General features: G+C 45.5%; 1 protein-coding gene across 4 annotated transcripts; it reads right to left on the bottom strand.

Annotated features, from left to right (window-relative positions):
• Positions 1–646: 646 nt before the first annotated feature.
• Positions 647–26,928, bottom strand: LOC141943021 (glycerol-3-phosphate acyltransferase 3). 4 transcript variants are annotated; one of them, XM_074867439.1, is made up of 12 exons: positions 26,720–26,928; positions 15,030–15,102; positions 8,607–8,877; positions 8,030–8,104; positions 7,437–7,526; positions 7,137–7,230; positions 6,614–6,729; positions 5,012–5,067; positions 4,458–4,543; positions 3,149–3,277; positions 2,583–2,662; positions 647–1,765 (listed from the first exon to the last, which is right to left on the bottom strand). In XM_074867439.1, exons 1-12 carry the CDS (start codon positions 26,861–26,863, stop codon positions 1,639–1,641), a joined length of 1,341 nt encoding a protein of 446 aa, XP_074723540.1. In that variant the 5' UTR covers positions 26,864–26,928; the 3' UTR covers positions 647–1,638. The 4 variants fall into 4 exon arrangements, with proteins under 4 accessions (XP_074723540.1, XP_074723542.1, XP_074723541.1 ...); XM_074867441.1 differs by lacking the exon at positions 26,720–26,928 and adding an exon at positions 25,644–25,677; XM_074867440.1 differs by lacking the exon at positions 26,720–26,928 and adding an exon at positions 20,297–20,341.
• Positions 26,929–27,242: the final 314 nt, after the last annotated feature.

Below are 27,242 nucleotides of genomic sequence, written 5' to 3'. Positions count from 1 at the left end.
ACAATTCTCTAAGACTCCCTTGCCAATGTTTTTTTCCAGGGTCACACACCTCCAACAGGCTTCATGACCAGATTTCCAAAGCAAAGTACGATATGCTGCATGCCTATATAATATTCACTGAACAAATATATTTGTTCTTGTGTAAGTGCATGGACTGAGGGATAATGGAAAACACATCAGGAACCCCTTTTTTTGGAGACTATGTTCTAACAGATTTTTAAACTTGATTATGGGCTGTGGAACAGTAATTTATTTTCAGCATTAAATTAGAAATTTCTTTGCTACGGGAAAGGACTACTTACAAATGAACTCAGTTTGTTACAAATTTAGAAGCTTAGAGTTGCTTTCCAGTTAACTATAGAATCTTTAGTTGAGTCTCCCTGATGTGACTTCATGTTGTAATTTCAAGTTCAGTGTGTGTGATGAGCCACTCCTACCCTAGAAAGGATAAATGCTAAGCCATGTATGTTCCTTAGAGTACAAGGAAGTGAAAAAAAGGAAGAGTCAGGTTAGAAATTGGGTAAGAGCTCAACTACAATTGATCCACTGACTAAAGTTTTCATGACCCTAATTTTAAGTTTTCAGGAAGTGTAACTGTTTTATTTATACACATTTAGAGAAGAGTATAAATGCCACACAAAACCCATTAGAAATATAGAATTTATTTTTCTTTACATTCAGACAGCAATATATTGCAGATTTGAACATGCCACATCTTGTATCACAGGTGACTGAGGGATCCTATGTTTATAGTTGTGATAGCTATTGCTAGCCCAGGCCAACAGAAAGTGTGTTTCTGGAATGGCTCTCTTGAGATCTTTAAGCCATTAGCAGTGATTTTTGCAGAAGGGTTGTCTTGAAAACCCACTTCATAAAAATTCACTTATCACAGCTACATTATCCAGCTGCTTACTGTATCTTACCTTTACAGCTCCAGATCTCAAGAAAGCCATCTTGACAGTAGCAGTGGACAAGGAGATTGAGGACTTGCCCCTTATCTTCCCTCAGGTAGCAGTTCTCAATAAAGGCAATACCATGTTATAAGGCCACCAAATTCCTCATGGTCCATGAACTGTGCTTTTGACAGGGCAGCTCCTTGCCCATCCTTGAGGGTCTGCGGCCCTTGCTTCCCTTCCCCCCTTGCACATCCAGGTGCAAGCTAACCAAGAGAGTCAACCTTACAGCTCTGACAACACCCTAAAACATGTTATTTAAGTCATCTACAACTAAAAGTCTGAGCAACAGGAAAAAGGAATTTTATGTTTAAAGCTTCTGAGTACCATAAACAAGAGGTATCTTCACAACCAGTGTCCTGACAGCATCTGTTCAGTGTACTCCCCTTCATCCTGACAAACTCATGGTGCTTTTGGCCTTTTGTCCCTCCACACATTCAGCTCAAGAATACCAGGAGCTGCAGTGCACCATCACATGAATATGGGGAGGGGGCACAGAGCGAGAAGAGTGAAAAGGGAAGGAGATAGAGACACTGCCCTTGGCAGGCTCTGCACCAGCCACACAGGCAATATGCATACATATGAGGGATTTTGTTGCTCCAGTTTGTGTTTGGGGTTTTTTAAATTACAAAACATTATTCCTGCTAAGGCTGGTTGTGCAAAATTAGTTTTCAAGAACCACCACTCAGTCTGACTCTGTTCCTGTAGACAGACTTCCTATTGATCCATTTCTTACTAGCATCTTGCTGTAGTTTTTCTGCTGTTCTTCTTTGAAAGTATCTTTGACTTTTGCTCGTTTCAGACCTCCATCCCTAGAACAGAGCAAGAGAAAAAATAGTAACCCATCATGATTTTTACCACTGTTAGAAACTACGTATTGTATTATCTTAGTCAACTCTAGAGTCTTAAGCTAAAAGATTATTAAGAAAGCTTTTCTTCAAAACTTCTAGAACACCCAAGTTGAAGCATGTTTAATGCTTACACAGTCCAAATTTTGAGTTTAGCCCATTAAAGCAGCCTACTCATGTAGGTAACAGGTTGCACCTACCATAGAAATCTTTGCCAATCTGGGATGCTATTTCCCTAGACTGTAGAGGCAGTCAATCTTCTGCAACACCATGGTCGTTTCTTGCCTTGCATCACTCAGAGGGCCAGCTGGGCCTCGTAGTTGAATGAGTTTGCCAGTTCTCTTCATCAGAATCTTGCTCTCAAGTTTGTTTCATACAGTCCTATGACACCTAGACATTATGCTGCTACCTACTGAGGTAGGACATGAGGCTTTCTGCTCCAACTTCCTCAAGCCCCGTGTTTTATTTTCTGTTGTTCATCAGCTTTGCCAAGTAACTTCACTTCCGCTCCTTAATCTCAACATGAGAAATAACTGTGAAGGGGCCCTTCTTCAAAAGCATCAAGCCTTTAGGTGAAACTCACTGCATAAGAGCTACATGCTCCACAGACTTTATGCATCTTTTTTATTTGTACTTTCACATACATGCATGTGAAGTTATTCCCTCATTGTCTCCTGAGTGGAATAAAGTTGAACATTATGTGTCACAAAGCTAAGGGAGGAAGCACATCTCAAACTAACACGAATAGTCCACCAAGTCTCACAAGGATAGCACCACTCACCAGGGAAGTTCAGTCAGTCCTCCTTGGCGAGCAATGGCTGACCTCACTCTGTTGGCAAACTGAACTGCATCTTCGCCTTCCTTCAAGGGTCATGAATCCAACATAATCAGAGAGAAGTGAATTTGAAACAGACTTCCATAACACTTTTCATCTGCTGCCTCATCAAATTAGCTCACTGCCAAATGATCCATCCCTTATCATGCCAACACAATCTGATGTTCCAATGTGACAATCATTTAGCTCATTCTTCCCCTAAAGTGTTTGAAATTAGGGGAAAATGTTGCTCCAACAGGATGGAACATTAAGACCGTTGCTACTGTGAATAGCACTATATTTACTGCTATCCTTTGCATATTTGATGCACTGCTGATGGTACCAAGCTGCATCAGAAAAAGCTAAGTCCAATCATACATCAAAGTCAACATTAACAAAAGTCTAGTATAAAACTCTGATTTGAAGACATGGGGTGGGGAGGTGTTTTGGGGAGAAAAAAAAGACTAAAGAGAGGCACTTACAGACACAGTCAGGTTCTTAAACAGTGATCAGTTAACCAAATGCTAGATTACCTTTCTAACCATTGGTGGCATGTACCAGACGTTGCAGACAATGGCCCAGCTGGTCATTATTCGCAGCAGATAGCTCACAATGTTGTATTTGCTGCTGTTCCAGAACGCGTCTCCAAACTGAGGATCATACTGTAAGGGGTCACAAAACACAATTTGTAGAAGAATTTTAAATACAACCTCTGGTATATTTGAGACAGATTTTAAGGCCTAGTGAAATGTGTTCAGGACTGAGCTATCTTGTGATACTACCAAGGTAACCAGAATGCTGCTCCACAGGTCTGAGAAGTGTTCTTAGCCTGGTCCTTGTATAGTCCCAGCCCAAGGCTGGTTTAAAACCCCATCAAGCTAATCCTCGAGAGACAGTTTTAACAAAGGATGATGAATCAACTAAACACAGGGGTTTTGCTAGATTAAGAGAATTTAGGACATAGAAACTGCTTGCTCTACCTAAGCTTTTAACAGAACATCTTGAAGTCTCAGAATTGTGTGAGATAAAACTGTGAAGGAAGATGAAGAAGATGATGACCCGAAAGATGACCCTGAAAGTGAAACAAGGATTGGAACCAGAAGAGAAGATTTCAGCTGAGACGGGGGATTGTAGTGAACTTTAATAAATGATGAGAATCAAGAACTAAAAGGTTGAGTGGAAATTTACAAAGACTTTGGACTTGGGTAACAGATTTAGGAACAGTATAGAAACTGCGCAAGTCCTTCGGATATTGGCCATTCACTACGGCGTTGGCCCAATTCTGAGTTGTTAATAAAGCAAACCTAGATACACCCACATCTGGTCATTCTGTTTCTTCCTTGAACACAAGGGATAAAACCCTTTCCCCATAAGACCACCAGAGCCTGTCTCAGATCCAAGGTGGATGCTCTTCAGTCACGTGCCAGAGTAAGAAAATTCACTACTGACATGTTTGCTTAGAAAAATCAGCCTGTGCTTATTAGTGCTGCTTGTGATTACATGACAGGTCCAGCAGCAGATGTCACCCATTTGCCCAAACAGACAAGTCTGCTGCAAACTGCCTGATTCTCTTCCCTTCAGTGCTGAGGACTAGCTGAATCTCCCTTCCTTCCAGCTCTCCAGAGGAAGAAGCTGACCCCACCAGGCTGACCCCAGACAGGCTCCACAGGCTGAAGGCCTTCACTTTCTCCTTTCAGTCACTTATCCTCCCGGAGTCATCCACAACATGGAGCCAATTGCCAGAGCCACTGTGCTTTCATTAGCAGTTGTACTGAGACAGCTTCCTACCACCCTGGCAAAAAACAGAACCCAAACTTTCAATAGCCAGCTATTTCCACTTACTTTGATTGCAACAGGATAGATTGTCCCTCCTATTTCAAAGCTCCCCTTCTTGAACATCATCACAGATGTATTGTTTATGCAGGTGCCTGTCCAGAAGAGAAACTAAAGTCATTACTTCACACAACCTACCACATTTCAGTAGCAACACTACATCAAGATACAGGTCTTACGCTCACTGAAGAGCAAATGCAGACCCTTTGGGAGTAAGTTAAGCATCTCCCCCCCGCTTGCTTTCATTCTTTGTCTCGTGACTGACTGCCTGAATGAAGTCAGAACACGTGTAAGACAAAAAGCACAAGGCTGAGGTTAGATCTGTAGGATGGTGAAATATTCACAGGGCAAAAGAAACCATCTTCCCACTTATGCCTACAGCTTCTGCCAGGAGACCCAACAGCATTGTGTTGTTTTCATCTAATCTCACATTAAAGATGAAAAATAGGAGTGCCCTAATAAAATCTAAGCCAGAGGTAAAGATACATTTGAGCACCAGAAGCCATGAAAAGAGAACAGGGATGACATCTACACTGAGTGGAGATAAGGAAAATTCAGCTTACCTTCTGGAAAAATTAAGATCGGGAGCTTGCTTTTATCTGCCACATGTTCCCTGAGTCTGTGGAAGCACAATGAAAGCTTAAAAACCAGCTCCTTTCCACTCTTCTTTAGCCAGACATGCACATTAGAAATATATTTACAAATAACACATTTGTTTAAAACCAAAGGCTTTTACTGTACACTAATTTGTACTTGCTTTTCTGTTTCTGACAAACCTGAAGCTTTGTGCAAGCCATGCCTTAGGCCCCTGGTGTATTATACTGAGACAACATCCTGTTTTCTTTCCTCTGTATTATTTTATTAATGACTGTCAGGGAAGCTAACAAATGTATGTCATTAAGTCAGTCCAATTAACTCTGATCAACTCAACCTGCAGGGAATTACCTACATAAAAGTCTTGTGCAGTGGTCCATCCAGGCTCTGCTTACTTAACAGCAGATTTCTTAAAAAGGAGGACTCCTAAATGCTTACAGCTCACAGGATTTGAGTAACAAGTGGCAAAGCTGTCCTGCTGCACAGAGGCCAATGAGGTGGTGAAGAGGTTCACCTGTCAAAATTAACCTGAAAGTTCTTTAAAAATCAGGAAGAATTTCTCTCACAGTACTACACATACCAAATGGGTATGCTTTTGGTGACATTCTACAGACAACTGCCCTCATAAGCAGCTCACTTTTATAACTAGGCACATTTTTGCCCCTCACCCAAATGAGCAAAGCTTGTTATTTCTAGTGGCTCACAATATTGAATGAAGTCAAGACAGTTCACACCACAGAAAGCCCATTTTTTCATCAGTATTTCTCTTCAGCAGAAAGTCCCAGAATTTGAAGTATCTTTACATCCTTTCAAAACATCTATCTGAATTCATCACACCAGTTATTATGCTGATGGCTACCCAAACAAGATGTTTTGTGACAGTCTGCTGCAATCCAGACCTTATCAGAGCCTCTGCTCTGAACTGTTTCACCCTGTATAAACTTTTCAAGCCTTCCTCAGTGACCTGGGAAGCTGACATTTTGACTGCAGTCTACTGTTCCAAAGCCCACTCAAGCAGGCATATTTGGGTCACTCTGAATGATCCAGTTTGCTGCATACCACCCCTCCAACTCACTCCTGTTGAGCCACTACTACAGTGATTGCTTCCACTTCTACCTACATCTACCCCCATTTCACAGAATCACAGAACCATCTAGGTTGGAAAAGACCTTGAAGATCATCTAGTCCAACCACTGACTTTGCAATGCCCTGAACCATCCCAGCCTACAGTAACGTGGAATTACAGATAACTCATAACCCTGTGATCAGCACTGATAAGCAGCAGTCATCATTTGGAATAAGATAACTAGATACAGCTCCTGCTAAAAGAAGACACTTTCGCAAGTCGGCCTTTTGCCCTCTCAAGAGCCCAAGGTTCCAAGTTCCCTGTCTCCCACTGCAACCTCATCAGCTTCTTGGGCTTCCGTCTTTCCCAAGTTCTAATTCCTCATCTGGGTCTTTGATTGTTCCATGACTCTTTGGGGATTAGATACCCGGGCGTGGCTCTCAGGCACTAGTAGTTACCAGAGTTACAGCAGCACTGCAATCCCCTGCTCCAGCCCACACCTCACCTTTTGGTCACTAGAAGGCGGTCTTTCATTTCTGAGCGCTCAAACCAGACGTGAGGACAGGCCTTGACCGCAGCTCTCTGAATAACTCCCATTAGTCCACCGTGAACCTGGCCAACCTGCAAGCCCAACAGGAGCATATGAGACGCCTGAAAAAGTGGAAGTTCCTCTTCTGCACCCCCCTCAAAAAACCCAAACACACTGGAGACTGCAAACCAGGATTGGGCAGTGTCCAGAAAAGCTATTAAAACGCATTCCCTTGGAAGGATCTAGATGCATGTGTGGAAGCAGATCTCAAGTGTTTCACCAGATGGAGCACCTAGCATTGACACTGCCAGGACAACCTCACCAGCATAGAACTTGTAGACCAACTTCAACACAATTTACACTCTTCCCCCCTGACTGGTGCTCAAGCTATTATCTCTCCTGTCAAAATTAAATACTGAACTTCACAATCAATACCACACAATCTCTCCCTTTCCTGGCCTCTCTCCCTTGGCTGTGGTCGTCACAGATCTCCTCATACCATTGCATAGCATCCATCATTCGTCAAAATGATCGCATCTATTGGTGATGTGTGGTTGGCAACACAGATTCCTCCTTTCTGAGGTTTGTTTTCCCTGCAATTACATTAATTTTTGTTAGACTACTAGCGCACTAATCACCACATGACACACACAGCAGTTTCACAAAGCTGTCAGGTGACTCAGCATCTAGTGTGACATTAACCTGCAGGTCAGGAGAGAGCTGCCCCGTTTCAAAAGGGTTAACTCACACACGTAGAAGTACACACACGCTTTTGTTATCGTAACACCAGCTCACTTACTTGTTATGGTAATGGATAGTACCAGACAGAGCTCTGACAAGGATGCGAGAGCACGTGAGGTGGACCACTTCACTCAGATAGTTTTTCACACTGAAAGAAATAACAGGCATCTGGAGCATCCTGGAAAGCAGCTAGACACACACAATAACTTTCAGCCTACTCAACACAACTCAGGACTGAAATTTTCCTGGTACTCTGGAGCACAGAGGGATATTCCCAGCTCTACCACTCACTCTCTACAGCAGCTCAGCCAAGACATGTCATACCCTTGCTCTCACTTACCCAGGCAAGGCTGTCATCTCCTCACTGGGTATTTTTTTATCCCAGCACTGTTCTCCCTTACAATGTTCCCTTGAGTCTCTCATGACAGTAAGAGGAGCCCATCAGAAACCACCAACTTCACTGCCAAGCCTGGCAAGAAGCCAACCTCAGCCCAAGTTCAAAATGTCACTAAAAGCAAGGCCACAAGCTTGTGGGTGGAGTGGGCTATCAGTAGTCCACCACTTGTAAAATCTGTCCAGTCCTAATCTTGAGCAGTTTGCACTGATATAACTTGGCAAGTTCATTCCGCACACACCACAGGCAGCACCTACCTGCTGTTTGGCAGCTGTCCCACCATTGTTGTCCCCACAATCATTGAGGTAATCCCAATGGCAGCGAGGGTAAAGCTACAGACAAAAGAGACATTAAATCAAAATAAGTAGTTTTGCTCGTTTAAATATACTTTTCCCTTTAAAATGGAAAGGGATTGCAGGAATTCAATTATTCCTCAGATGCTTCACATATCCAGTTCTCTAACCCGGTAATTCCCTGACACATTGCTCAAAATCATGGTCCAGCAAAGGCAGCAGATTCAGATCCTCAGTGCATATAGTGTCAGGGAGTGTCAGAGCTCACCCAACTTATGCTTATGTTGACAATACAGACAACTTTGGGGAAGCATTCACAGAAAAGATGACCCACCGGCCCTGACCTACTCTCCCCAGTAAATGGCAAGATAAAAGTGTTCTGAATGGCTTCTTAACCATTCAAAGGTGAGTTCAGGTGGGTTTATCTTCTGTATCTGCTAATGATGCTTTTGGGTTAAAAAAGCTGAGATGCCATTTCTCAAGAAAACACGTATTTACGTGTTCCCAGGCTGACAAAATCCCTCAGCACCCACGAGCTTACCGCAGTGGCAGCAGGAAGCAGTACCGCACTATAACCCCGATGCCCCACACTACGCTCAGCCTCAGGCTGATGTAGTGGAAGTTGACATTAGTCCTTGTGAGGAGATTCCAGGACACCAGCTCTTCAGAGGAAAACCTTTGGGTGACTTCATCTTCCACAATAGCCTCAAACCCTTTTCTGCAGAAGTAGAATATGTCAGAGAATTCGAAGTCCACTCGATGCAGACGTGCAATTTCTTTCTCCATAGGTGTTTCATCTCTTTCAATGATACCTTGGGAATGAAAGAGTAACCATGAGGAAATAATTCTATACAGTAACAATCACCCTCCAAATCACTCACTGCTCTGCATTACAAGGCAAGACAAATTTACTGTCCTATGAGAGCAAGATCAGACGGGTAGCTGAACACAGCATACTCAGGCCAGTTTTAGCTCCCCTTCCTCACATAAACACCTCGAGCAGCAAATATATCACATTCTGTTGCCTACTGAAGGTGAAGCAAGGCAGCAAACCCTTTCCCACCATCCCACTTAGCAACTTTACCCAAGACCATCTTATGCTTCCAGAGGAAACCAAGCGAGACCCTGGCCTTCCCATTCTCTTCTCCTGGTGCTCTGAGTATTTAAGGGCATTCAGTCTCCTCCACAGGGGCTTCCCTTCCCCCTAGGCCTGTCTCCTGTCAGACATTCCAGTGTCCCACAGCCACATTCAGCTGAGACATGCTCGACAGCTGCCCGTCAAAGCCCCAGACCACCACAGCTACCTGACATCTGCGCACAGACCAGCTTTGAACTAAACACACCTCCCTCGCTTCACAACACACGTCCTTTCTATATGCAGACAGGACCACACTATTTTTTATTTTAGTTTAAATCAAACAAAAACCCTCCAAAAAAAGAGAAAGTCAAAATAAATTGTGCCTAGAGGTACCTTTATGTAATTTAGTTTGTCACTAACAGCTGTGTTTCAATTGAACTCTGCCCACATAATGCCTGGCAATAGAAAAGAAACCTGAAGAGTTCAGAACTGCTGCACAAATAGTCAAGTATTCCCTCTCCTCCCCCCGTTTTGATTTCTTTATATTTATGGTCTGATAAGCACCAATTTCTCACTAGAGCTTTCAAAGGCAAGGACAAATTGTGTAAGCTAAATATAAAGATCAAGTAGCTGCTTTCTGGTAAGCAAGTTTGGCTCCAAAAATTGATGACTGAAGAAATCTAGAGTAACATTTAACCAGAACAACCATCCCCTGAGACACTCAACTAGGATTACAGAGGTCCAAGTTCAGGTTGCTACTCTGTCAGACACCCTCTGACAAGTTGCATAATCTCTGTGCTTCCATGTGGAGATAAAAAACAGGAGAGGAGGAAGCACCTAACTGTTTTAAGCTACTAGGCACCTTCCCACAAATACACATCCCACAATGTGGAAATCTGCATCCCAAGGAAGTCTTGCCAGCAGAAAAACTCTGTGAATATATCTGCTGTGCAAATCACATGCAACATTTAAAATTACAAGTGACATGGAAAATCTTTGTATTGCACTGCAGCATACATACAAGAAGCTCCAAGATACAAGTCCCACAAATCACTGAGGTAAACACTAAAGAACAACATGCAGGAGAGATGTCATACTGCAACAAAGCCTATTAGCACCTCAGCTCTGAACTTGGTGGCCACGACATGCAATTCCAACAGTGGACCATCTCAGTGCACTGTTCTATCACTAGCCTATAAACATAAATCATTAATATGACACATCCAAACACCCACATGCCCTTCAGGATCTAAATTATACAAACATGCACCGCATCAGACATTTAGCACAATGGACTACACTTGTGTTGTGTTTTAAACCCGGACCAGAGGCCTGGTTTGTGGTTCAATTTTTCTCTCAGTCAGTCCTTTAAACCTCCAAGCTGTGAAACATCCAGGACTGTAGGCGAGTGAGCCCAACCTGTCTGCTACAAGCTGCTGCTGGGGTGGGAGACAGCAGCCCATAGCCAAGAAACTGGGCAGGGGAACTCTCCAGCACCCATCGCACAAGTACCGCTCTCCTCTCCAGTTCCCAGGAAAACTGGGAACGCTTCCTCCTTATCCAACCCCTGGTTCAGCACCAGCCAAGCAGCTGGCTCGCCCGGCTCCAAGGCTTGACTGAAACCAGCCCAGGGTTCGAGTTTCACTCACTGCTGGCACAGCCGATAGCGATAGCGTGGCTGTAGCTTCTTGCCTCACCAGCCTGCACTGTCATTGTCACACGACACCCCACGCACAAGCTGCCTGGCAGCCTTGGCACAAGCTACTCTGAGCCAAGATCTCAGCAGCACCTGAACATATGAACAGAATTAAAACACATGCTGTTCAGGTGATCTTGTAATCAGAAGTAACATTTAATGGCCTTTAATCCCTTGGCCATGGGTAGAGCTGAGTTTGCCAAAGACAGCTAAAAGGCAGCATTATGCAGCAGTACAGCAAACATCACTCGACCTAAAAACACTGTAGCTGCTGCTTTACTCAGTGTCTCAGCACAACCCCTAAGTCTTTGAGCTCACATACTCTTAGTCAGCTAATTACACCAGACTCATATTTTACACTATCTACTTACAGTAACATTATTTGCATAAGACTTTCTTTTAGTGGATGTCACTTTCTGAACTCTGACTTAACAGCATTTTTGTGGTTTTTAAACCCACCAACTTGAAGTGAACAGCCTTCTGACACAGCCAACACCCACACCAAGAGCTGAGAGCTGGTTATTCTGCTGCGATGAGATAGACATCTAACCTCCAAGCATCTGCTGAGCCAAGAGCTACCACTGGGTCCAGCACATAAACATGCTGCCCTCTAACACAGCAGGACCTTGAGGTGACAGCACCAGGTAATTCCCCACACAGCAGCTACACCAGCCAACATTTTTCTTGGGACTATTCCTTATCACACCAATGCAGGGGCACTGGCTGACATTTGTGGCAACAGTTGTGAAATACACTGGATTTGGTATTGCAGAGAAAGGTGGTGTCTCCTCAGTCATGCTCTCTTGTCTCTCATATTGAGGGACACTGGATTTTCACAGAATCACAGAATTGTCTAGGTTGGAAGAGACCTTGAAGATCATCCAATCCAACCACCAACACAACATTAACAGTTCCCAACTACACCAGATACCTCAGCACTAAGTCGACCCTACTCTTAAACACCTCCAGGGTTGGGGACTCCACCACCTCCCTGGGCAGCCCATTCCAACACCCAACAACTCCTTCTGGAAAGAAATGCTTCCTAATATCTAGTCTAAACCTTCCCTGGTGCAGCTTGAGGCCATTCCCTCTTGTCCCATCGCTTATTACTTGGTTAAGGAGACTCATCCCCAGTTCTCTGTAACCTCCTTTCAGGTAGTTGTAGAGGGCAATGAGGTCTCCCCTCAGCCTCCTCTTCTTCAGACTAAAAGCTTTTTTTTTTTTTAAGGCCTTTGGGGAGGACAATTTTTGCTCTGCCTGGGAACAGGAGAACTTGCCCTTGCACATACATCTGCAACGCTCCCTCCTATCCTGACCCAACTCCTAGTGAGGACTGGATGTTCAGAAAAGATGGAAGAGGTGCTACACATTCTCCTTCAGCACTTAACATGCATATGTGTACACACCATAGACACTTAACCTTTACCCCGTTTTAATCAGCTACTCCATAATTTGTTATCACCAGGAATTTCTCCTCCCTCAGTAAATATTGCATAATACAATTGGGCCTCTCCACCTGTCCATGTTCTGTCACCTCAGGGGATGCCAGCTTATCTACTGCACTGTTAGAGCTACACCTGTCCTGGCCCTTAAGTACTTTCATCTGCATACGGGAACCCAGACTCCTAATCACAAGTCAGACCTATGCTTAAAAAGCTCTCAAAAGCTATATACAGAGCCCAGCTTGGCACTGCAGACTCCACATCTCCCCTGCTCCCCATACCTTCTCAAGTGAGGAATAGTTAGACTCCAGCTTACTGCAGTAAGAGCCACCTACAACGGAAAAAGGTTTTAATTTTCATTTCAAATATAAAAAGGACATTAAAAAGTCTGCTTCAGGCTGCCAGTGCGATTGTGTATCCCCATCCATAAAACCACCTGAACACAGCCTGCATACAATCATCTATATGAATTACCTAGAGTCATTATAGACTCATTCAGGTTGGAAAAGACCTTTAAGATCGAGTCCAACCATAAACGTAACACTGCCAAGTCCACCACTAAACCATGTCCCTAAGCACCACATCCACACATCTTTTAAATGCCTCCCGGGATGGTGACTCAGCCACTCCCCTCGGCAGCCTGTGCCAATGCCTGATAACCCTTTTGGTGAAGAAATTTTTCCTAATATCCACTCTAAACCTCCCCTGGTGCTACTTGAGGCTGTGTCCTCTTGTCCTATCACTTGTCCTCACTCCAACCTCCTTTCAGGTAGTTGTAGAGAACAATAAGTTCTCCCCTCAGCCTCCTCTTCCCCAGTTCCCTCAGTTGCTCCTCTAGGACTTGTTCTCTAGAGCCTCCAGCAGCTTCATTGCTCTTCTTTGAAGATGCTTCAGCACCTCAATGTCTTTCTTATAGTGAGGGCCCAGTTCTTGAAAGACAGAGTGGCAACTTGTCATCACAGCTGATGAGATCTTGGGCTGATCTCCACTTACTTCTCTGCATGAGCCCAGAGGAGAGGTCCTGGTCACTGAAATGGGAATCCTCCTCTTGGGATACCCAGAGGACTCTGCAGAGGCCATTTTACTATCACTGAATGCTCCAGAGAGTGGAATGCACTCAGATTAGCCCAGGTTCTGAACTACAGCACATATTAGCACTATACACATTAGTCACACATACAGGGGGGAACAGGCACTTGTAGTTTTATGGAAACATAGCTTATAGAACATAATCTACTAGCTGGGTCCCCTCCTCCTTTACCTTTCTTTTCTAGAGAAGAAAAAACTACATGCCAGAATGATCAGATGTCTAGGAAGAGCACCTACTGCATGGCTAAAGCAGCACAGTTGAATCTCTTGCCCTGTCACTGACCCGTGACACGATGGGACACTATCACCCTTACAGGAAGAAAAGGATATCTTGTTGCATCACTGACAACCTGTGAAACACAGATAGCAGGGCACTGACATTATTTGGAAGTCACTCACCTTGCCTTCCCCTCACCCCAAAAAAAACAACCCCACAACTTTCAGGACACTGGTGAGTGATACAGGATGTACTTTTTGTCAGCCACTTTAAAGTCAGCAATTAAGTAAGACAAATTTTAACCTGTTTTTAAGAGCTGCTGTACAGTACCTCCAGTTTATTATTACAGGTGCTAACTGACAGTCAGATCTGCTACTATCAGAGCCTGTTTCATGCCTGGCCTGCAGATAGTACAATACCAGTGTTTTGATAAAGATATTCCTTTGGAGACAAAACAGTAGTTCCATCCCATATACTGTATCATGTTCACATGAGCTAATTCATAAAATCAGGTAACAATTGACTTGTCTACTAACTGGCAAGCTGGTCTTGTTTCCAGCTGTGCTGCCTAATGAGGGAGCACACAGAAAATGCTGACACTGATGTCAAAAGCAAGTACTGAGGCAGTCAGGAATCAGGAGAAAACCAAGCACTGGCTGCAGTGCCTTGTGCAGCCTTCTCCTATTTCTGGGGCAACTTCAGACTGCTCCCTGCACTTACAACTCCAAAGTCCTACAGCCAACTCTGACCTAGTACAGCCTACCACAGCACACACAGAGTATGGGTTAAGATATAGTAGAAGAACTAGTTTCAAAATTGGGCTAAAGGAAGAAATATGAAGCAACTCTTCAGCTGCCTTTCTACAGATAATGATTTAAGAAGTTCATCTGGGAAACACAGTTAACTCCAGGGGGTGAAACACCACATGCTTCCATCCAGCAGTCCTACAACAGAACAAGCACGAAGCTTGGGAAAGAAAAGTGCTGTCCCCTAAACATTCTCCTCCGAGATCGTAAGTGTACTCTGATCATGGGAGGACTAAGACAGCTGGCCAGCAGCCCAGCAAAGAGACCTAAAGCCAGCTTTCAAGACAAAAATCAAGCTCATACCGTATTTCAAAAATTTCCCTCAACAGAGGACAGTCTCCATCTTAAGCTCTACTTCGTTTTGTTAAACTTAATGTTATTTCATACCCTTTATTTCCTCATCCCCTGATTTTTCAATCATTCAGTACAAGTCAGTAAAAGCAGCATTTCATTCTGCAGGAACCGTTCTTGTGCCAGTAGCATTGCAAAACAATTCGACGTAACAGTTAGCTTGCAACCACCCCACCTCTTCCCCAGTTCTCTCACGCACACATCTAACTTCTCCATTTGAAGGGATTCAGTTCTCCTACTTTAGAACATCAGTCTTACCAATTTGACTTTACCCCAAGCTCTCACCATTAGTAGCAGGAGTCTTTAGCATCTGTGGCTGTGGCTTTTTGACACCTTTTTCTATCCGTATGGTGGCCCACTGTTGAAGAGAAAGAAAACAATTTCACAAATGTAGTACTGACTTAAGAAAAAGAGTCACCTAAAAAAGCAACAGTTAATCAGACAGGTTGTGATTTTCAAAGAATATCTTTACCAAGTAATCACCATCCATCTTCCTCAGAGATGTGTCCACAAACCCACACACAGTTCCTCTGAAGAAACACTGCCTCGGTGTATTTAATAATCAAAAAAACCCACTCAGTGCTGGCAAGTACTTCTCAACTCTGCTTGCCTGTCTTCGGCGAGCTGACTCAGCGCTTCACAGGTGTTTCAGCTGCAGTTCAGACACACAGCCCCGCCAAGCCTGACGGGCCTCAGTCTGCCTTGCTACTTGCACACCAGACACGGAGCCGTGGCTGCACAGAAAGCTCCACAAGCCGAGCTAGACAACAGCCCCTGAGCACACAGCATGTGCTCACAGAGCTGACACATCGCAACTCAGCTTGTCTTCTTTCAGAGTAGTTTCACCATACTGAAGCAAAAAAACACAGTCCTGACTGGATTAAGTCAAACTGAGGCCTGCACACAGCTAACTCTGCTAAAAACCAGAACAGCACTTGCAGTCATGGTTAGTCTTATTTAAGTTCAGTCTCAGTCTAAAGAGGATCGCACCCAGGATTTTTCCAAACTCAACAAAACTGAAATTTCCCTTGACTCTGCAACTGCTCATTTCTTGGCATTTTAGAACTCTGAGCAGCAGAGAAACAGGTCAAAACACCAGATGTAGTGTACAGCTGGAGAGAGCCCCTTTCCCTGCCCTTGGGAAGAGCTGTCAGCTCACTGGGGTTAACCTGTTCTTTTCTAGTGGGTAGGCTGGGAGAAGGAGATTGAAATAGGTGATAAAGTAAGCTCTGCTCTCCAAGTGTCAAAGCTTCCCAGCAACTCTGCTCCCTGCAAATCACTGTGGCAGAACCACAGGGGTGTCAGGAGACCTCCTCATTTCCAGGCCGGATGGTTCTGGAGCCAGTTTAACCTCTTCTCAGGCCAAAAGGCTTTCTTCACCTTCAGCTGACTCAGTTCCACACAGTGCTTTTAAACAGCCCCTCTTCCTCCTACATCTCAACTCATTTTTACTGGGTTAACGATTACAAGCCCTTTGCTGCCCCAAAGCCTGCCCGTGATGACAGAGTAGCCCTTATGGCCTGGATCCTTCCTTTCCCTATGGGGCAGCTTTGCAGAGGGATGGAAAGCTCAGCCAAAGAGGACTGACTGTGTGGCTCCCCGTTACACACATTAATTCCTCCCTCACGAGAGAAATTCCTGTTTCTAGGAATGCTGTTATAATAGACATTTCCAAGACAGACAGATGACCTGGCAGCAGTGAGCTCATATCAAAAGATCAGGACATTATCCTGTTCAAACCGTAACAATTTAAGCAGTATCAAAGGCATACTTTTTTTAACAGCATACAGATGGTCCTCGCTGGTCTGCCTAGAAAGGACCCAGACCAATGTTAAACCATGCAGTTTTCACCTCCAACAGAGCTGTGAGGCATCTGGGGATGCAGTTCCCTTCTGAAGGGTCAGTATCCTGACTCATGAAGATAATCTCCACCACATAACTTCCCAGGAACAGACAGGACTGCTTACTATATCGGGCCTTGCTGAATCACAACCTACCCTGTCAATATATTTGTTTTCTCAGTCCTGCTGCTAAGGCAATAGCTGTTCCAAGAACTAATTTTACCTGTAGGAGTAACTCAGTACTTTCCAGCTACACATCATCCTTGGCAGTGCTAGGGCCATAAAAGATCTGGGAAATACCAAAATGAAACATAATTCAAGGAAGAAACTATTCACAATACCTCCATTTCTACATTTTTTTTCCACTAAATTGATTTGGGGGTACACACCAACCAGCAAATACATTGACACAATCATTCTCTGATCAGACTTGAACCACTGTATTCAACGAATTAAAATCTCTGTAAGCAGGTAAGTCACTTATTACATTGAAGAGTCAGAACATACTTGGCTAATGGGTCTCAGCCATATACACTAGCTGAGAAAGTAAGTTTTCATCTTCCAAATACTCTAAAACAGGTAATCAAAACCTAGCCCACCAGTAACCCTGTCGTAGAAGGCCACCAAATTCATCAGGCCCTTAGTGAAGCCATGTTAGCTGTCACCAGTCACCTCCTTAATTTCCATGTGCCCTAGCATAGTTTCCAGGAGGATATGTTCCATGATCTTGCCAGGCCCAGAGGTGAGACTGAACAGCCTGTAGTTCCCTGGGTCCTCTTTATTTCCCTTGTTAAAAGGGGGGGTTATGTTTCCCCTTTTCCAGTCAGCAGGAACTTCACCAGGACTTCTCAAACATGATGGACAGTGGCTTGGCCACTTCATCTGTCAGTTCCCTCAAGACCCATGGATGCATCTCATCAGGTCCCATGGACTTGTGCAACTTCAGGTTCCTTAGAAGGCCTCAAACCTGATCTTCTCCTGCAGTGGGTGGTTCTTCCTTCTCCCAGTCCCCACCTTCACCTTCTGCAACTTGGACAGTGTAGCTGGAGCCCTTGCTGGTGAAGACTGAGGCAAAAAAAGTTGTTAAGTACCTCAGTCTTGTCTATACCCCAGGCAACCAGATCTCCCTTTACCTTCCAGAGAGAGCCTCCATTTTCCCTACTCTTCCTTTTATCTCCAACATACCTGTAAAAAGGGTTTTTGTTGCCCTTGACTTCCCTGGCCAGATTTAATTCTATCAGGGCTTTGGCCTGCCTAACCTGATCCCTGGCTACCCAGACAGTTTCTCTATACTCCTTCCAGGCTACCTGTCCTTGCTTCCACCCTCTACAGGCTTCCTTTCTGTGTTTGAGCTTGTCCAGGAGCTCCTTGTTCATGAATGCAGGCCTCCTTGCAGTCTTACCTGACTTCCTCTTTGTTGGGATGCACCACTCCTGAGCTTGGAGGAGGTGATCCTTGAATATTAACCAGCTTTCTTGGGCCTCTCTTCCCCCCAGGGCCTAATCCCTTCCTACCCTGTCAAGCAGATCCCTGAAGATGCCAAAGTTCGCTCTCCTGAAGACCAGAGTGGTGAGCTTGCTGCACACTCTCCTCGCTGCCCTATGGATCTTGAACTCCACCATTTCATGGTCAGTGTAGCCAAGGCTGCCTTTGAGCTTCACACTCCCCACCAGCCCCCTCCTTGTTGGTGAGAACAAGGTCCAACATAGCACCTCTCGTCGCTGGCTCCGCTGTCACTTGGAGAAGGAAGCTTTCATCAACACATTCCAGGAACTTCCCGGATTGCTCACGCACTGCAGCGATGTCCTTCCAACAGATATCAGGGTGGTTGAAGTCCCCCATGAGGCCCAGGGCTTGTGAACAAGAGGCTGCTCCTGTGTGTCTACAGAGAGCCTCATCCACTCAGTCTTCCTGGTCAGGTGACCTGTAGCAGACCCCCACTATAACATCTCCTGCCCCTGCCTTCCCTTTAATCCTGAGCCATAAGCTCTCCTGAAGTTACAAGTCCATGCTAGACAGTGTCAAAAAGTTTGAGCCTCAGCACAAGCCACTGAGACAAAAAAGTTTGCAACATCCTACTGTACTTCAGTATTTTTGACACTTGGCTATGCAGAGGCGGCAGTGGAGTCTTCCCGAAGCTGACAAAAAGTGCAAAGTCACATAACCCAAGTAAGTTCCTACTGCTTAGATGCATTTATCTGCCCCATTCACAAAAGTACATTCCTGATTCCAAAGTAGCCTGGCCTTTGGTCCACAGGTTCATCTTACTCCAGAAAGCTGCAGTACCCCACCTGGGGGACGAGGGGACAGACAGGGGCACAGAGAAATGCTGGAGAGAATAGTTCCCTTTGCCCTCTAACCCATGCCTTCCCAGGAGATGGGAGCACCGCCACAAGCTTGACACCAGAGTGGCACGTTGTACAAAGGTTGCACAGAGCGTTCCAGGGGACAGCTGACTTGTGCTCCACAAATCAATAGCTGAGGCAGTTTTACTCTTGGTGTCAGATCTCCCAGGGGATTTAAGCATGCTTCCTAAAACCAGCAAGGATGAGACCAGCTATCCCTCTTGGCCAGGAGCCTTCAGGCATTCACAAGGGCCCATGTCTACCAGATGGTACACCAAACCAGTCCTCTATGTCAGCTTTCTTCTTCTCTCAATCCACTATATTTCCAAAAACTATGCATGTTCCAACAAACAAGCAGCAAGACATTTTTACTTAATCTAATCCGCTTATTCTCAGGCACCTGAAATAAAGGCACTATCATCAAAACCAAAATTTGAACACTGATCAAGTGAAAAGCTTGCTTACACCCAGTTTGGAGAACAAGTGACAGCGCATGCAGCAATGCGAGTAACTTCCCTTCCTTCCCGCTAGCTAGGGATTTGCGGCACCCATCACCGTTTCAGCTGGTTCCTATGCTAAAGACCAGCTTTATGCTACAAAGAGCCATCGCAATGTAAACTGAGCCATCCCACAGAGGGGAAAATAATGTGTTTGTGTACTAGGGATCAAAAAGTGTGAAAAAATTATAAGCCATAGCCTCCATTCTACTCTGAAGATGAACAAAAAGCAGACTGGCAGGTCTTCTGGATTTATCACTTACCAGTAACACTGACACAAATCTACGTGGCTTCTCCCAGATTGTCAGCTAGTGCTGAGCTGGCAGTCTTGAGTACCTTGGTGCAGATCTAAGCCTTTAGCAGGGATTCCTGAAGCAGTTTTGGGGAATGAGCGTAAAACACCAGGCTCCTGAACAGATTAAAAATAGCTTTGCAGCTGGGGCTACCCACTGAACTCATACATAAAGTTAAAACACAGGATGATCACAGAAACTACACAATACTGCTACAGGTCTGATTCTGAAATTTTGATATTCCAACTACTCAGGACAAAGTAGTTTGGATGCTTTAAGCACACAAGGCACAGTCTGAAGATACTACACTTCGCTAAGCAAGGAAAACGTATTAACCTTTCACTGAGAAGGTTTTTCTCCTCATCCTCATAGGAAAGGCTTCTAATTTATCAGCACCTTAAAAAAACCAAACACAGCAAGTCAACAGCCTATACAAAATGCCAAAAGATACATTTCACTTATGCATCACTAAGCAATTCCCATATATATAGGGCCTATGCAGTACTTGAGAAAGATCCAATTAGACCTCAGAGGCAAAAAATCACACATTTACAAGAGACATCAAAAAAACCTTACTCCAAAGCCAAGCTTGACATGTTGTTTCATGGAAGCACATCTAGAGACACTTTGTTAGGATCAATCATAAGTCAAGTTATTTGGAACTATTTCAGGGACTTCCCCTGTTTCCCTAACAGAGCTTTGCCTTTCACCCCATTTATCACCTTTACATCACCTCTGGCTTAATAGCAATGCTTGACAATTATTCAAAAGAGAATTACTGATGATGACTGAAATTTGGAGTCATATGGAGTTAGATCACTGGTGATCCCTTACTTAAAGGCACTGCCAGGTCATGTTCAGGGCAAAAGTTTATATGCTAATTTAGATGCAACTCCTCCTTGGAGGCTCTCCAAACCTCAGTAACAGCAAGATTTCACAGCACCTCCCATCCAATGCTACATTGTTTAATGCAGCAAAACCTGCATGCCAATTATTGGGTTGTTTCGTGTGAGGAGTAGAGGAAAACACCACCACAAACAGGAGCAACCATCTCCGAGTGAGGGCAAAAGGTCCTCTGTGGTCTCCCAAGCCATCTTTTCCTCATTCTGATGGGACATCCTTGTCACTGCCTCCAAGCAGCTTTCCAAATTCTTCTGCACACGAGTTGAATAGCAAGTCCTTCCTGATGAACAGGTATCCAAACAACAACAGAGTCCAGCTTTACAGGAAAACACCAAAGGCATCAGCAACAGAAACACTGAACAGCTTCTTTTACACCAGCTCCACAAACTGTTACTTTAAGGCAAGCTCTGAATACAGCTGCTGTTATTTTAACAGCATTTGCTTACCAACGGTATCAGAAATACCAGTGTTCATATGATGTGAAATTGAGAGCAGTTACAGGTCAGAATTGACCAGAAGGATGCTGTATTAGTTAGCAGAGGGTCACCCCCAGCTGTGCCAACCTTACTTAACATGCAAGGAGCCTTGGTTATTAAATCTGTGGAAAACATATATAATCTTTCATGGGACTGGGGTCTAAGTTCAAATCATAGAATCATTTAGGTTGGAAAAAACCTTTAAGATCATCCAGTCCAACCATAAACCTAACACTGCCAAATCCACCACCAAACCTTGTCCCCAAGCACCACATCTAACATCTTTTAAATACATCCCAGGATGGTGACTCAGCCACTTCCCTGGGTAAGCAGACAGCATATTGCAGGGAAAGACAAGAATCTGACAAAAATCACCTCCCCCCTCCACAAAGTGAGTGTGTCACTAGAACTAAGAAGGATGAAAAAAGGGGAAAAAAACCCCAAACATGTAGAAGTATGTGAGAACTCTTGAATCCCACTGCTACTTCAGGCCTGATGCTCTAAGATGCCAAGTACATGGCAAAGACAACACTCAGGTAAGCAAGATGTTATCCTGCATTCTTAGCAGAACATTCAGAGTTTTGTATTCTTAGGTTAGTTATAAGCATCCTATGAGATTACATAGCTATAAATTATTACCATGGAACCCCTAGAAATCCACACTCTTCTATCGTTTAACTGTCACACAAGTGACTGAAGTACCCAGCTGGAGACAGAAGTTAACACATTTAACCTCAAGATTATGCAGCAGATTTTCTAAAATACTATTCCCAAAGTCAGTCCAAGCCCTGTAAACGGGGATGCGTCATTCACATCAGGCACATCTCCAAGACGTGCCTCTTGTTAACATCTGAGCTGGCAGCCTTCAGTTACTCCCTCACTTCAGATTTCTCCGTTTCTCCTCTGCCCAGCAGTTCTTACACAGAGGCCTTCACTGACACTGCGCAATGACATTAGTCAGCAGAGCTTGCTTCAAAGGCCACTGAGTTAAAGAGGAAACAGTCAAAAACCCACAATGATTCACCTATTTATTAGCTTACCCATTCCCCTTTTCCCTTCCCCACCCTTACACCCAGAACCACACGCAATCCTGAGGGTGGTTCATGGGAAGAAGCTGCAGCCTGGCATACCCGAGACAGGACGTAACAGCCCATTCCACCTACCCTGCACAGCCACCACCTACAGTTTCACCACAGCCATTTCCCCTACAGGTATATTATTCTCAAGTTTAGGTCCATTCTCATTGTCGGGGTCATCTGCAACACAAGTACCTTTGGCTGCACCTCCTAGCTACCAAATAGTGTTGTCTAGCAAATGCACATTCTCTGCAGGGCAGCAGCAGCTATCAGAAATTGCTTCTGCGACAAGGGGCCATTATTAAACCCAGATGGATCAGCTGCAGGACATGAAAAACACCTACTACTTCAAGCATCTGTTGTGCATTACAGCACAACCAGCAAAACCAACCACCCAAGAAATGCTTTCTCTGCTAACTCCAAGCCCCACAACAGAAGAGCCTTGAGAGATCAGGGAGAGGGGGAGTGCATTCAAACTGCTTGCAGCTGTCAACAAAGCACGAGCCTAAAAATACACAATAACATCATGCTAGTTACAGCCAGGCTGTTTCTTAACACAAGTGTGACTTAGTAACTTCACTTCCCTCAGGCCAGCGCATTTCTTAACACTTCACAAGTAACATGCACTACGCAGTTTAAAAATAAATGTTTTCCCTTTAGAAAGGGTAAACAGGGCAGTCTGCCACAAGTGTTGCTGACAAGTCTCTGGGAGCTAGGCGCACCCCAAAAAACACAGCAGACTGGGGGAAAAAAATGTGTATTGGAATTACTTAACAGGGTGAGCAGCAGTCTGTCAAGCAGAGATCATCACTCAAGGGGATCATCGCTACTGCCAAATACATAGGCACACAGGCTAAACTAGTCCTCCAGATTTTCTACAAACTGATGGGAATAGGGAGAAGTGCAACATGCCGTGATGATTGCAAGAGGCAGTCCCCAGCATTTCAGCAATAGGAAAGATTTCTGTGCAAGCGATTTCACAAGCATCAGCGTGGCAGGTCACTAGCACAGACTAGCTCCTCATAGGAGCAAACAGCTGCTGGAGATGCTTTTGTAGCAGTAATCCAACATTTAAAAAAAAGAAACATGCTAACATTGTGCCAGAGATCCTTCTATTAACACTGAAAGGGAAGCCACCAGCAGAAGTGAGCAGTTTTGTAGAAGTTTGCTTAATTTGGTAAGACAATTCAGAAGCAAGTTAATGCACCTGAAGGATGTGAGGGGGGAAGCAGGTTTTCTAACAGCAAGTGGTCTGCCTGCCATACTGCATTCCTCTGGTATTACCACAGCTGGTTATGCTTTTCTGCTCTTTTTTCCTTTTTCACATAGGAAAAAAAAATATATAATCACACAGAAAAAAATAGATACTCCATATAAAGCTGGCCATCCCTAGTGCAGTACTTAAGGGTCAAATGGGACCCAGAACACAGCCCAACAGGAGAACACTGCTGTCTGTACATGCTGTATTTTTGCTTAGAAGCACGTGCCTTGCTGAGGCAGCGCAGCATAGAGAAAAACCTATTGTGCACTAACTGATCTCCCTTGTCAGTAATACCACATAGTCAAAGTACAAGAACACTTTGTTCCTAAAAGGAGCTTTTCCCCTCCCTTTTCTTGGGCCATACTTGCACCACTGGGAACAAGCTTCTGCCCTCCTGAAACAAGCAGGAACAGATTTATTTTTATTGGCAGGAAAAAAATTCAAGCACAAGTCCAGTATCATCCTCAACTTGCTCCATACCACAGCATAGACAACAACTGAACACCACAGACTCATTTTTATATGCCTTGTTTCATCTGACATGACAGTGGACCACAGTGAACTGTACCACACAACAGACAGAACTAAAGACTCTTCATCTACTTAGTCTCTGGTACCATGGTGCCCAAATTGACAGACTTGGGCCCTCACAACAGATTAGCTTGAATAATGCACATGCCATTACCTGACAATATATGCTGTAGGAAACAAACCGCATAGTCCCTGTGCTCCCACTGTGCCAACACCTGGGATATAAAGAGGCAAAGCCAAAGAGCAACTTGGTATCCAGCTGAGGTGCACGAACAGCCACCACTTTGCAGACAGTTCCCGTGATCTAGCCCAAAGAGTCAACGAAGGCAGCAGAAGCAGCACCATCCTGACTGAGTGCTCTGCAGGCCCAGGAGCCCACCCTCCTGCAAAGAGACACAGGAGACCACCTTGGCTGTCAGCCCTGGATCTCCCAAGAGGAAGCTTAAGGAAGCTATCAAGTTAACCACTGTGCTGAAAAAGGTCTCAGCCATCAGACTGCAGCACCCTATGACTCAACACAGCCACAAAACAGACTGCTGCTTCTCAGGAGAAAACCTGCACACTCAATTCAACAGCCCAGGAAGCTTCAGGCACCTGGGCAACTGCACAAGGCTAGCAGCTACATATTTAACACTTTCCATTGTTAACATGATTTTTGGCAGGGAAAAGTCAGGTGTGACAACACATATCTTGCAGTGGTTCTTGCAGGCACCACTTGGAACTGGCTGGCAGACTATCAGACTGTCAGGCTGCTAACCAAGACAGACTTGTGAGCCAAAAGACATTTCACAACAAGACACTTACTTTCAGGGATTCTCCCCATGCAGGTATTCTGAGGGCATAAAGAATTCACAGGCAGAGCAAGGCCAAGTTGAGGTAAGTGGATTACCTAGGTGGACTGAGCTTCTTCACTCTCCTGTAACAAGTCCAAGTTACCAGACTCTTCTCCTCAGAAGACTTCCCAATTTGTCACTGGCTTCTCTTTTTTATATATAGATAGTATTTTATATAGATAATGTTTGTGTACAATATAATTATGCATTAATATCATATATTTTAAATATAACAAATGTCATGTAATTCCAGAAAATATTTCATGCAAAAGTAATGGCAACTCTCAAGATAAGTCATTATTTCCTCCCTTAGGCATCAGAAGAGCTCTTACAAGTCACCATCATCAATATGCCATCAGCTGCTCCTCCATATTTCTGCCCAAGACATTTTGGGTCACCTCCTGCCACAACATTTGTTGACACTAAAAAAATAATGATTAATGATCTAAGGATAAAGAATGTGAATTGTGGTTAATCACACGTGAAGGCAAGTCATCCAAACAAGACTATCTTACTAGGCCATCTGGATTGCTCCCTCAGGCCATTGTGACCTTCACCTTCTCACCTTCTGCTATACAAATATTTTCTTCCAGTAACAGCCACATTTCCTACCCTTAACAGTTATCCTCATACCATCAGGGCCCCAGAAATTACTTCAAGTAGGTGCACTTTCACCAAAAGCCTTAAACATTTTAACTGAAGATGCATTTAACAGATGCCATTTTTATTAGGTGGCTGGTGGGTTTTTTTGGCAGCGCACCAAGGATCCTGAAGGCACTGAACTACATGAGCAAGGTTTGACTGAAAACCTCATCGAACAAGTTGAAATTAGACAAAACCTACTTTCCATAGTCACATACTGATGTATATTGCGTTGCCAAAGACTGTGCCTTGCATCATTTTACTTTTCCTTCTTACAACTGCTTCGTTGGTTTGGGTTCCCCTCCTCCTTGAAAAAAAAAGCATAAAGATTTAAACCAGATCATTTCCACTTGCCATTTGAAAACACCCTTCCTCACCACCGTGAGCTTCAGAAGGAGCATTTTCACACACATAAAAACTAAACCACATCCAGAAATCAGTTCCTTTGCGAGAAACCTGCTATTCCAGAGAATTTGGGGGAAGACAGCGACTGAGGCGCTCGACTCCGATGGCAGTCCGTATCTCTGAGCATCAGCACTCCTGGCACTTGCTGTCACAGGCACTGGGGATGCTGCCAGGCTTTTATATCCAAGCACGCAGTTTTTCTCTTGGGTGGGGAACAGCTAACACTAAGCAGAGACAACCGCACCCAGGACATGGTACAGCCTTAGGTAACAAGGTTTATTTCACACTCCTGCGGGTTCAAGGAGCACACGCCGGAGTCTGCATAACCACTAAATTCGTACAGATTTCGGTCTCTGCCTAAGGGCTTGAATTCCAAAACTACAAACGGATGACGCCAGACAGGAGGGAACCGACCCCCTCCCCTCCGCGGCCCTCGCTCGCTCCCCAAGGCGGGTCGGGGGCACAGACGCTCCTCTCGGCTCCCCAGCCCCGGGCAGGGCCTCACGGGCGGGACCGGCCCCTCACCTGCCCGCCGGGCCTCCGGGGGGCCGCCACCGCCCAGGGCGCGGCGGGAGGCGGCGGAGCACTTACGCTTCCTCCGGCCGGAGGGAGCCGTCCCCGGCCAGCGGAGCCCGCCGGCTCCTCTCAGGACGAGGCACAAACGCGCCGGCCGGCGCCGCAGGCCGGACAGCAGCAGCCCAGGCCGGGGGAAGGGGAAACAGGCCCAGCCGCCCCCCTCACGCCGACCCTGGGGGCGCCATTTTGGAGTCCCTCGGGGTGGCGGGACAGGCCCCGCGGGCCACCCCGGCGTGTTCGGGAAGGGCAGCGGGCTGAGGGGGCAGCGGGCTGAGGGGACAGCAGACCCCGCCTACCTCCAGCGTCTTCACCAGCACCCACATGTAGGCCTCGGAGATGCCCAGCGAGACGCCCAGCGCCGAGGGCAGCACGATGAGGGCGAGCACCAGCGCCAGCCACACTGCGCCCACCCGCGCCGCCACCAACCCCACGTCCTCCATCGCGGGCAGCGCCCGACGAGGCCACCGACACCGTCCCCTCCGCCGCCCTAAAGCCCCGCGGCCGCCCCCGGCCCGCCCCGCCCCGCCCTCCCGGGGCCGGGCAAGGGCCGTAGCACCGCCCCGCCGCTGCGTGAAGCTGGAGGGGCTACAGGCGCTTTACTTTAAGATGTTTCTACAGCGAGTGTCACCTTGTAGAGGGGAACAGAGGGTGCTCCTTACCGAACCCATCCTTTTGGAAGCACAGGACCGTGGGGCTTCCCCCTGGGAGGTGATGCTTGTTTGGGCGGAAAGCAGCTAAAAACAGGCACGTCCGCCCTGAAGACTCCTCGTGTAGGAAAAAAGGCGCCGACGGAGCTGGGCAGGAGGGCAGCGGTGATGC

The sequence above is a fragment of the Strix uralensis genome, chromosome 4 (assembly GCF_047716275.1).
Source record: "Strix uralensis isolate ZFMK-TIS-50842 chromosome 4, bStrUra1, whole genome shotgun sequence".
In the NCBI taxonomy this organism is placed as follows: Eukaryota; Metazoa; Chordata; class Aves; order Strigiformes; family Strigidae; genus Strix; species Strix uralensis.
The sequence above is the reverse complement of the archived record's forward strand: the minus strand, read 5'-3'. Positions and strand labels throughout refer to the sequence as shown.

Coding starts and splice junctions, on each gene's coding strand:
- LOC141943021 (XM_074867439.1), bottom strand. CDS start 26,863: ATGGAGGACGTGGGGTTGGTGGCGGCGCGGGTGGGCGCAGTGTGGCTG. Junction 7,527..8,029: donor GGACAGCTGCCAAACAGCAG/GTAGGTGCTGCC, acceptor TATTTCTTTCAG/TGTGAAAAACTATCTGAGTG. Junction 4,544..5,011: donor GATCTTAATTTTTCCAGAAG/GTAAGCTGAATT, acceptor TCTTCTGGACAG/GCACCTGCATAAACAATACA.